The sequence below is a fragment of the Monopterus albus genome, unplaced genomic scaffold, assembly GCF_001952655.1.
Source record: "Monopterus albus unplaced genomic scaffold, M_albus_1.0 scaffold2.1, whole genome shotgun sequence".
NCBI classification, from domain to species: domain Eukaryota; kingdom Metazoa; phylum Chordata; class Actinopteri; order Synbranchiformes; family Synbranchidae; genus Monopterus; species Monopterus albus.
The window spans coordinates 648,198-660,710 of NW_018127882.1; the positions used below are offsets into that span (position 1 = coordinate 648,198).

Sequence of the window (12,513 nt, forward strand, 5' to 3'; positions counted from 1 at the left end):
TGTCTCTGCAATATCGCAGTATTTGTCTTTTGAGGCCATGATAGAAAAAAGGTCCTTGTCATGCACACACACACACACACACACACACACACAAACATTTCAGTTCCTGAACTTTAAAGCAGCTCTTGAACAGTGTGAGTGAATACAGATTTAGTCTGACATTGAAAACAAAGACAAACAACAACAGCCACAACCTGAAGTATAATGTACGTTAAACAGGACAACAGGAGGGCAGAATGGAAAGGACATCCAACACCACCAAAATCCACATTTAATATATAACAAATTTATAGTATCTCCTTTACTAACTCTATTAGTTTCACCAGCTCCACTTCCAAGTAACAAATCTGTCAGTTTGTAGTTGTAATTTGTTGTATATGCTCACAGTTTTTAATTGACCACCTGAATTTGGGATGGTAATATTGGGGGACTATGTATAGGTCATGAGGGACTTACATATAGAAAAATGTCTCATATACGTACATATACTGGAATCAACTCTGCCACTGTAGCCCTCTTGACAGAGTCTTTTTGTGGTGAAACATTAGCTGTAAAGCAGTTATGGGTGTTTTTCGCTGCATTTAGCAGCAATCAGATATTAAAAAAGACAGAAGTGAGCTCTTCTGTAGAGTCTAGAAATACTTTTTCCTTGCATGTTCTTCTGAGAACACTTTGACATTACCTGCATTTTACTTTTCCATTCAATCAATTTCTTTCTTACTTCACCGACAACACCATTCATTAAGCTACCTCCGTTTGGAGGAGCAGTAAAGCATTTGCATTTGTATATACAAAAAGACGTCTACTTAGATGACCGTACAGCAGTAGTTGGGGTCATTGCACTGGAACCATCTGTTTTGACCACAGTGATCTTGGATGAAGTATGTGAATGGTGTAGCACGTTCTTGCGACAAAGACGCTCGCGATAGTTTTGGGCAAATATGAGCAGCATGAGTGGGTTGATACAGCTATGGGAGTAGCTGAGGCAGATACTGATGTTGTAAGCATAGATGAAGGCAAGAGTCGGCTTGTTGTTGCTCAGGTTTATCACCTGAATCACGTGGTAGGGTGACCAGCAGATCAAGAACAGGGTGATGACCATTAGGACCATCTTGGTGGCTCTTTTTGCCCAAACAGACTGCTTCCGTTTAACCCGCCGAATGGAGCTGAAGATGTGGTAGAGAGTGAGTGAGTAGAAGGTGCTGATGATGATGAGAGGGATGATGAAGCTCAGAACAGACTGGTAGAGAGTGTACCAGTACATGTCTTCAGGCCTGTTCAGGTACAGCATACACACCTCCAAATGCTGCCTGCGAACAACCTTGGCATATATCATGACTGGGACAGTGAGGACGAAGCTGCCCAGCCACACCAGCATGTTGATAGTGATGGTCCACTGGATGGTCCTCTTTTCTGAGGTGGGGTGGACAATAGCTATGTACCTAGGAGGAAGAATACACTCTTTTAAAGTTGGACTGCCGTTTACAACACAGATGATAAAGTAACTTTCCTGAAGTGCATGTAAAGAACATTATTAGTTTTGCTGTAAGATGTCATTACTTCACTTACAAGCTTAGAGAATTAAATCAGGCAAGAGGGAATGATAGAACCAAGTACCATGTCAGAGATACACTTGTAATATGTTACGTGATCAGTAAAGTGATGAATGCAATGACAAATTAGTCTAATTTAGACGGAGTGACTGAGCACTAGGAAATGAACACATTTTGATTTGGATTGCATTGATTGCATTTCAAATTGAGGAGCTGCTCAGCTAGTCAACACCGACCTTAGTCTTTAGGACATCTGCAGGAAATGAATGTCCACTTTGTCATTACTGCAAGTGTCACTGAAGTGCAGCGACTTACATAGTTCCAGCAATTGTCTACATTTGTGCCCTGCCTGCCTGGTGAGATTTTAACGGGTGAGTAAAGTATTAAAATGCCGACATTTTTAAAATTTTCTTGGCTTACACTGTAAATCAGTAGTTTAGCATTCTAACAAGCAGCAGAAACTGGTGTCATAATTTGAGGATTTACCTTTAGTCTGGCAGTTGGCTCGATCACTGTAATTTGTCAACAACATGCCGAGCCCCTTGTTTAGCAAAGGGTCATTCTCGTACACATCATTTGTTTATTGACTTTATTAAATGTATGGTCAAAATGCCAGGTGTAAAGATAGAATGGTACAGAGCATCAGAGTTGAGAATTTCTTGAGTATATGTATTGAGAAACAAGTAGTTTTTGAAATTATAACTTCTCAGAAGCATCAGGCATGTGGGTCTTTTGTGGAGGCGGACTGGGGCAGGTCCATCCAGAGGAAGTCTGCCTCATCAGCAGCACTTTTATGTGGCGTATATCCTGGCGGGTTCTAAAATGTGATTGAATAGTGGGTGTATGATGAAATTAAAAATAATTAAGGGAATACTGAAGGATGTACACACAGTTTGTTCCTTTTGAATGTGCAGTTTCTATGCTTAAATGTTGAACAATTAATTTAGGCATTGTGTTTATGTACAATTTAAGTACTGTGTATTTGTGGTTAACCCTGTCAGAACTTTCCAGAAGACTGAGGTGACAGGTCAGTTTGAACTGGGCTTGGCTATAATGCAAGAGAGAGGGGAATTGACTGGTTTGAAAAGGAGTGCACTGGGCTAATCCTTGTTGTGTAAATGTTTGACAAAGGTTTCTTTCCTTTCCAGTGTGAAGTTTTTTTTCCTCCACATGCTTCACTATGCTACCTTGCACCTTGCCAGATCTCTACCCAGTCTCTGATGTGCTGATGTGTTAGGCTACTTTAGATTTTCAGAACTGAGCCTCACACTACACCGAATGTTTTATGCTCTACATTTGTAGATGTTGCTACATTGTTTCAGGTTTATAAAGAGAAAAACAGTTGTAATAAAAAGGACATAACTTATACCAATAATTTACATGTAGCGTAAGGAAAAACATTCTTATATAGGTAAATAAATGCAACTCAAAACTAAAATTACCGCTTCGTGGACATATGCCTCTGACAACCATATTCAATTGGAACAGACATGAGGTCACTGTGACCTCGACTTTTGGCCTTGGTCACCAAAATCCAATTAGTTCATCCTTGAGCCCAAGTGGACACTCGTTTAAAGATTGAAGAAATTCCCTCAAGGCGAGATATCACGTACACAAGATAAGGTCTGACAGACCGATAAATCTATGTGCAACACAGAGGCATGGAATGTTTTCCTCTGACTGCATTCTCCATTCTCCTTCTCTTTTTAATCTCTAAATATTTCTTGTGAATGCTTCTATTTGCTTTGAGCACATAAAACCCTATATACAGTATATAAAATATATTTAATGTGTAACAAATTTCATACACTTTAAAATACCATATGATTTGAAAAAAGGAAGTGGAACAACTATAAATAACTTTTCTTGATTAAAACAATATGTTTGTTGGCACAAGGGAACACAAAAAAGATGATTTTGTAATGTGTGATGTGCCTAAACATGGAGTTTGGGTTTGAGCTGTCAGTGACTTACATCTTTTTAACAGATATTGATGCTATATTAGAAGTGAATAGTTTCACTGTGATTACACTGATTCTAAACTAAGATAAACAGCTGTAAAGAAATGTGATCTTGATTATACTGGACAGGGGTGTGAGGTTTATCATTGGAGTTGTCAAATGGAAAATCCATCACTACACAGTAGTTTTATTAAACTGGAATGGAAAATAAATTGACTAATCAACTCCATGAAAAGTGGTAAACACTAAAACAGTTTATTTATTTGTTTGTTTGTACTTTTTCTAGCCTAGTTTTGTTTGCTTGGTTATTATAGTTCCATTAGTCTATTTCATCTTATCCTGGGATTGCACCCTAAAATTACTTGTTTCAAAGAGGCTATTTACTACAATGAACCTTTGTAACTTTAAATAAATAAACTATGAACAGGTCAAGTTGAACTGTTGTGATGACCAGGCTAGATACTCTAAAACCAAATACTAATAACAAAAATAAAAGTCCACTTCCAAGAGTTATGGATACTTTTTCAGCACATGTCGCAGTCATCAGAATGCAGTTAGCTGATCTAAAGGCCTACAAAAAGTGAATATGTACAGTATATGATGCATATATAATTTATGCAAGGAACAAATGATTACCCCAGTAGTTTAATACTTTTAACTTTGTTGTGAATATGGATCTTTTCCCCCCTTAAAGTGAAGGTGCTTTGCCTCTGGTTTTTTTTTCTTAAAGAATAATAAAATATTGACTGACTGCAGTGACATCAAATTAGTAATATTGATCGTTTTACCACTTACCGATCAATGCACAACACAGTGACAATTCCCACTGTGGTAAACTGGTTGCTGACGTCCACCACCACAACCGCTTTACACATAAAGTCTCCGAAGACCCATTGTCTGTCTCTGACCAGCTGGTGGATGTTGAAGGGCATCACAAGCAAGAAGAGCATGTCTGCTATTGCCAAGTTTAGCACGTAGATATCCGATACCATTTTCTTCTTGCATGCCGCCACTGCATAGATGACCAGTCCGTTGGCTATAACTCCAACTGAACACAGGATGCCATAAATTGAAGGGAATATGTGCATGAAGGTGGTTATATCGATGTAGCTGTAAGGCGAGGGGGGTGAGTTGAGGCATGACGGGTCAGTCAGGTTGTCTGTTTGGTTGTTTTTGCAAAATATATCCGTGTCATTCATCTTCAGATCCTCTGAGTAATCGCTTCGGTGTAGAAGTAATTAAAAAGCGTGCGCCAGGCGCTCACGAGCAGGCGTCTGGTCTCCAAACTTATTTGGCAGCAAACTCGTTCCCTCTCCAAGAGCGCGTAACCTCTCCTTCGGGCTGTGAATTCGCTTTTATAAAGTTTATATGATTCAAAACGGGAAAACGTAGACTCAAAGCTGACTATATAAGCAACGATGATCCCAGCAACGGGTTTATGTCTAGAAGCAAACTATGATGCACCTACTTACCTCTAACTTTAGCAAACATGTGCGCCTCCTTGGGCACTAGTTCCTCCCATTAAAACATAATTTACTGTGTCATAATAAGAAAGTACATTAAAAGGGCATTTTAAACTGAGCCAAGGAACTTTATATTTTGAAACACACTGAATATAGGTAAATTAAAAAAACTCTTTCAGTGATGCATTTTGATATATATTTACACTTTGTTACAGAGAAAAACTGAAAATGAATAATAGCCAATAAAACTAAAGATACAGCAGCCATTACCTCTTTAAGGTTTCTTTAAAATGTTTAACACCCTTTGACTGACTGAGCCACTTGTTTCCGTAACATTTACATATGCCAAGGTTTTCCTCTTAGAGTGCCATGGTAAAAGGAAACAAAGGTTTAAGCAGGCCTTGAGATGTAAGCAACAGGGAAACACTATAGCCAGCTCTGAGGCAGAATAAAGCCAAAGCATGATAAGGAACATACTGTAATGTGAGCATAGTGACCATTCATGAATGTGATACACAATAAACTAAGTGTGAACATACTGACCAGTGAACCAACAGCAGGAAACAAAAACACACAGGTGAGCTCTGATAAACACACTGCAGAAGAACAAGGGCCAGCAGAAACACGAGAGCGGGTACCTGAATGCTGGGCTACAGACTGAGGCAGACACTGGTGTCTGCTTCAGGGGCAGTGTGCTGTGAATTGCTGACTTACATACATAAAATACACAGTCAGTCCTTTGACTGCTGTTTGCAAACAAGTGTGAGTGATTAGAGCAGACAATATGCATGATAAGGCTGAAAACAGGTCATACGGGAAAGTTCAAGTGCACCAAAATCAGAGCTTTAAGCAGGAACGTCATGGAGTAGTGAGTGAGTGATACTGTTTCTTTTTGTATTGAACTTAAAACACATTTTAGATGGGCTTTTAAATATCCCCCTTTGTGTTTTCTCCAAAATATGATTAATTTCACCTGTAAAAAAAGCAGTCACTATCAATTAAGTTTTTAAATGGAGAATATGCACTGAAGGCTGCTGCCTAAACATACACACCCCCATACACACTCACACACACACACACACCAATCAAAACTAAAAAATGTGATTTGTTTTAGAGCTTTGTTCTGACATCTCTGGGTGCAGCTTTAAAGGACAGTAGCTGATCCAGAGTTTGAAGCAGCTCAGCAGAGAGGGCTTTCCTGGGATCTGACCACAGGTCAGCAGAAATATATTGAAGCATTCCTCATGCTGGCTTCAGGTGCCATTTGTTCTTTACCTTTGATGCTTTTTCTGTGCCAACTACTGTTAGACGTGGACCATGATGTGATTATTTTCACACCAGCTTTCATATAAAATACACTTTGAGACTTTTAGCCACTCTTGTTGTTCCAGACTGTGCTATAGACCTGCTCCAATGAGCTCTTTAAACTCAGCTCAAAGGAAAAAATCCTCACCTGAAATTCAAATTCATAATTTGTATTTTATCATCTTGCACTCTTTAGTTTAGATCTGTGAATATAAGCACCTCGTTTCCAAAAATAAAAATAAGTACAATTATGTCATCAGAGGTGTGTATGAAGATTGTATCTGCAAGTCAAAAACATGCTTCTCTGTCTGCAACTAAAATAGTAAGTCCAGTGGGTGTTTACATAGTACTTTTAGATGTGGGGGAATCAAGGACAAGAGACAAATAAACTGCCTTTTGAATAAACAACTTGCATTTGTTGCCTTATGATGGAAGTCTTCTACTTTACTAAAGTGTCCTTGAATACAGCCTTGAGACCCAGGACTAATCTTTTTTTTTATATTTATTAACTGTTGCAAGAGATGAACTGCTATGACATTTGGTACAAGTATCCATTTTCCTCTAGGATGAACTGTAATAACTTGTGATCCTTGACATTTCATCTTTATCTAGTCTAAATTTAAATATGCCTGGTACTTTATAACTGAATATCTGCAAATTCTCATCATTATCAGCTGTACTTTAATGTTAGCATGCTACCACACTAAACAAAAAGAAATTTACAAAACCAAGGAAGCATCTTAGCTACTTACGGGACTCGGGGACCGGCCAGTTGAGGACTGCTGACCCTTCTCTGGGTCCATGTCAACAGAGACTAAGGATACAGTGAACCTTAGAGAAGAAAGAGAAGACTTGTGAAACTTACATTTCTCAGATTTTACAAATATGGAATTCTCCAGGAGACACTGGAGATTGGCTCGCACATGCTGGAAATGCTCTTGTAGGGAATGAGAGAAGATCAGGATATCGTCGAGACAGACAAAAATCTAATTTTGCCTGTCCTGAAGGATGTCGTTGACCAAAGATTTAGATACAGCATAGGTGTTGGTGAGACCAAAGGGCATTACCCAGTATTCATAATGACCACTGTAGGTGTTGAAGGGTCTTCCACTCACCCTGTCAGATGTGAGCCAGGTGGCAGGCATTACATAGGTCCAGTTTATTGAAAATAGTCATCAAAAGCAGAGGAGATTAGTGGCAGCAGACAATGATTCTTGATAGTTATGTCATTAAATCATCTATAGTCAATACAGGGCTGCGAGGTCTTGTTTTTCTTGGGGATGAAGAAGAAGCCTGCCCCTACCAGCGAGGTGGATGGCCTTATGAAACTAGCGGCCAGGGCCTCAGTGATGTATGTTTCCATGGCTTCTTTCTGTGGTGCTGACAGGGGGTAGAGCCATCCTCTAGAAGGCACAGTATCAGGTAGGAGGCCTATGGGACAATTGTAGGGCCTGTGTGCAGGAAGCAAAGTAGCACACTTCTTATTAAACACCTCTCTTAGATGCATGTATTTGAGGGGTACTTCTGAGAGGTCAGGGAAGTCTTTGTGAACTGATGTAGATGGACAGGTGGGAGGGACCACAGGCTTCAGGCACAGAGAAAGACAGTGGGTACTCTAACCCAGGATTTTGATCCAGTCCAGGTGTGGGCTATGACGGGTCAGCCAGGTGTGCCCTAGGATCACCAGTAACTGAGGAGATTCAACTAGGTAAAACCCAATCTGCTCAATATGATTGCTGGACATGATCATATACACAGGATGGGTGCGGTGGGTCACCTTGTGTAGTAAATGGTTATCCAAGGCTCTAACAATGAGGGGGTGTCTGCTACAACTCTCCAAACCTGAAAAATACTTGTTTTGTTCATTGTGAGTAGTTAGTAATGATGTCCCTCCCACTGACAAAATGGCTGATAGTAGAGGATGGTGTTTACCCTGGTCAGTAGCTGAGTGTGAAGGTGCATGCCTGTGTGAATGTGAAGCAGGACATTGATGAAAAAGAGCATGAGAATTCAATAGAACTCCAACCTGGATCAAGTAGAATAAACGTGACAGTTAATTAAGGTTTACAAGCTTTTATGGACTGTTTCAAGGTACAAAATAAACCCAAAGTAAGTCTTAATATGTAAAGACACCTTAAACACGGATTAGTTACTTCTTGACACTGGAGTCCTGGACCGCTTAATTTTTACCACTTACAGTATGTTAGTGTTCATTGATGAGATAATGTGCACACCACAGTGGCCCGAGGCAGCTCATAAAAGCTGTACCTGCAGCTCACACTGCAGTGCCACCAGGGAAATAAAAACAGACACAGCAACTGGAACAAAAACATGAACAACTACAAATAAAAACTAGTCTGACTTGCTCACTGAAATAGACCAAGTAAACCATTTGCCATCTGTGTGACACGTAGCATTTTTCTGAAGTTGTTTCTTTAGAGCTTTAAGTTTTCATTTGTTTAGTCCAGGATAAACTTCTGTCTTCCTTCAGAAAATCAGTTCAGTCTCAACACTGCTGTAAATGTAAAATGTCTTATAGAGCAACTCTAAATTAGTCTGGCTCAAAGACCATTTTACTTTAGAGCTAAACACTTAAACGAGGTTAAGTCCATTTACTGTCACTAATGTACATGATAGATTGCTTTGTAATTATTTTTCAGGTGTAATTATGAAGTAGTTTGACAGCAACAGTAGAAAGATAACTGGAAATGAGGGGGCAAATGATTAGTAGTATTAACAAGGTATAGGTGGAACTATACAGATTTATCACTGAAAGAAATTATTTGCACATAAAAGATAAGCATATATTTTTGGTGCATGCAATAATGATAGTCTTAATGTCTTGGCTTGGATCTTATCATTTCCAGTGAGTTTCAATTGTGCATATTGCTAAATATATGCATTTAAAAATATACTTTGACATTTTGATAAATACTGTATGTCTATTCACTTTAGTAGTACACGAGCATATTGATATAACTCTTGTGTTTGCATGGCCACAGTCAGCAGCTGGTTAGCTTAGCTTACCTTAGTGTAAATACCTGGAATGTGGGAAAACCATTAGCTTGGCTTTATGACAAAGTATAGTTTTACAGGGGCAAAACTATTTAGTGACAGTCTCATTTCTCCCTGGCACCAAAAATTTACTGCCTGCCTGGCCTATCCAGTGTTGATCCAATGAAGCATAAATGTAAAAAAAAAAAGTGTAGAAAAATACAATTTATTCTAAGACCACACTGGCGCGCTCTGCTACAATTCAAAAGGCTTGATGTACTCTTATGCCACTGTGGTGGCTGGCTCCTCTTCCTGCTTTTCTCCCATCAGCCCCCCAATAAGGACTCATTTTAGTGAAGAGTATAATTGCCTGTGACATTGTTTGACTGGATTTTTAAGAAGTTTGCACTGATTTCTAGTGGAATTCTTTTGTTTGTAGGAGAATTGCCCTCAGCTCATGTAGAGAGGAAGAAAGGGTGGCTTAGAGCTGTTTCATGCAATATGCATGCACCACTTCTGTTTGTGGGAGGTAGCATTAAGTTAAAAATGTTTTCGTGTTAAAGGGGATGCTTTGTCACTGGGTGTCAATGATGCATGTAAACAAGATAACAAAAATAGTGCTGGTGGATGCTTTTGTTGACTTGTGTTTTTATGCATAACTTCAAGGGTGATGGGAAACATATAACACTCTGCCTGAGTGTTTTGCACTTGACTGACTGCTAGAACTGCTGTGAGTCACCACTGACAACCATACAGACAGAAGACAGTACAACGTCCAATAATAGAGATTTATGCATCTACAGTATGAGAATTATACACAAAACCAAAAAAACACTGAATTTGTTTTAATGTCACATGCCACTAATACTGATCAGCAACTTAACACAATAAATAGATTCCTATCACATCACAAAGCACTGATCTGTAAACGTCCTGTGCTCCGTGTTAACAAACACAAACCCGAGTGAGTGATAATTACTCCCTGCAAATGAGTGGTAAAACCACAACATGACAGAGCAACAAACTAGCTTTTGTAGGAACATCTTTAATTGAATAGATGCTGGTATGCCTAAGGCCTATAATCAAACTATGAACATGTGAAGTGAAGTGCTAAAGTTGCCCTTTGTCTATATGCATTATAGAAAAAGACTTTGATAAAATGAGTATATAATGATTATTCATCTGATTTAAACGGGCGTTCAGGCCGAGACTTTGATAAAATGAGTATATAATGACTATTCATCTGATTTAAGCGGGCGTTCAGGCCGAGTTTCAAAGATGTGAAAAGCCCTCTCTATTCGTTTCCATGGGGGATTGCGTTCACCACAGCCAGCACCAGCACCAGCCAGATAGCAAACATGAAGCAACATCAATAACACAGTAGCCTGCCCTGTCTGATTCACAGTTAATCATATCATATGTCTTCAAAGTCATATGATTTTTTTTTGGTCAAGCTAAGATAATGATCAACAAATGCTCCAGGTATTTTAATTGCATGCTCTGGTCAGTGTTTAGTACATTTTTAACACTAAGAAAGACAATGCAGTGTTCAGAGAGTTATGAACACAATTAGTCCTGAGTCACACTATGGCTTTGAGGTTGCTGTTGTTCCATAATGTATAAAGATGAAATCCCTTCTAGTTTTTTTTATTATATTTCATTACGTTATGTTTGTTTGAAGCCAAAACAAAATGAGCAGATCAGTTTGACTATAGTAGTTATCCGGCCTACTTGTTTTGCTCTCCCCTGGCTAGATGAAACAGATCTTGTGGAGGATCTTTGGACACTCATATGATCGCCTTCTGCAGCTCCTCCAGGGATAAATCAAGACAAAGTCACGTAATGCAGTGAACCCATTCATTTATAAAGGAACTATCTGTGTTGCTGTTCCACATATCTCATTTAACTAGAGACTCATTTTATAAGAATTAATAATCATAGCAACTTTATATTCTCCTACAGGTCTTGATAATGCTGGAATTTGCTAAACTAATATTTTTTCATCTAATGAAAACAGTGTTCAGTTCTGGAAGAGAAAATAATGTTCAGTTTGTTCTTAAAATCAAATATATTGTCATCAGCTACTTAAATTATAAGGCCTGTCTGTTTTGTTACTGTGGATGCCATTACAAAGGTGATGAGATGGATCAACAGCCACAAGACTGTTTGATTTACGTATTTAGTCTCAGAATATATTGTTTTTGGCACCGAAGTGCAGTTCTTGCATGCTAAAAAAAGGTCAAGAATATTGATAACTAATGTGTTTCTGTTTTTCCTCAGAGTGCACTGATTTGACAACAGACAGGTGCCAATCTTGTTTGATGCATGTCCTTCAAACATTTGTGAAGATGAAAGCACACAGTTCTCTCTGTGAGGCCTATCTAATTATAGGTTCAATATAAAATAATCAATTATATTTCACATTATTTAATATATTGCTGTCTTCTTACAAGTGCTGGTGCCACACTGGCTGTACTAATGGGGTATGTTATGAAGATACTGCAAAGAAAATGTATTTCATCTTTATATTCCTCTCAACCGTAGCATGTAACATGTTATATAGGCTAAAAAAAACTATGAAGATATTGAGAATATTGCCACATATTGAGATAGGGGAAAGTGAAAATTATAGGACATTTAATTTGAATTAATCCAGTCATTTCAAGCAGTTGACTTTATTAAAAGATGACTTCATTCTTTTTTCATTTTGCAGTATTGTCAAATGAGCTTCAATTATGTTGCATCAAGTTTTTCATGTTACAGCGACTGAGCTGCATTTTAGAACAGGAGGGTATAGTACATCTGAACAAATGAGTCTGTAATGAAATCACTAACAATCCTCCTCTGCCTCAGTGATGTATCAGATGATCTGTAGTTTTCCTTGATTTGTTTTGCTGCTGTGATTTAATAATCTTATCAGATGGGTTTGTATTTTCCTTCCCTGAGGTTTTGCTGTAGGTCCTGATCTGTTTTTGTACTCCATTTATTTCTGTCCCAAACCCGAACATCACTCTTTGATGTGCTTTTTGTAGCATTTAAAAAAAAAAATCACTTTGCCATTGCTGAATTACTATTTGTGATACTTGTAGATGGTTAAATTAACTGTTGTTAGGACAATTGCTGATCTCCAAAGGAAATAAAGAAAATAACGTTGCTGCTGTGGGAAAGGACTATGAAAAAGAACTGACACTCCATCCTGTTCATTTTCTGTAGTTTTATTGTTTTTATAGTAGCTGT

General features: G+C 38.5%; 1 protein-coding gene across 1 annotated transcript; it reads right to left on the reverse strand.

Annotated features, from left to right (window-relative positions):
• Positions 1-699: 699 nt before the first annotated feature.
• mchr2b (melanin concentrating hormone receptor 2b) lies at positions 700-5,024 on the reverse strand. Its single transcript, XM_020590201.1, is given in 3 exon segments — positions 700-841; positions 844-1,442; positions 4,310-5,024. Coding segments are annotated over 3 exon segments (1,038 nt in total). The 5' UTR covers positions 4,714-5,024; the 3' UTR covers positions 700-806.
• Positions 5,025-12,513: the final 7,489 nt, after the last annotated feature.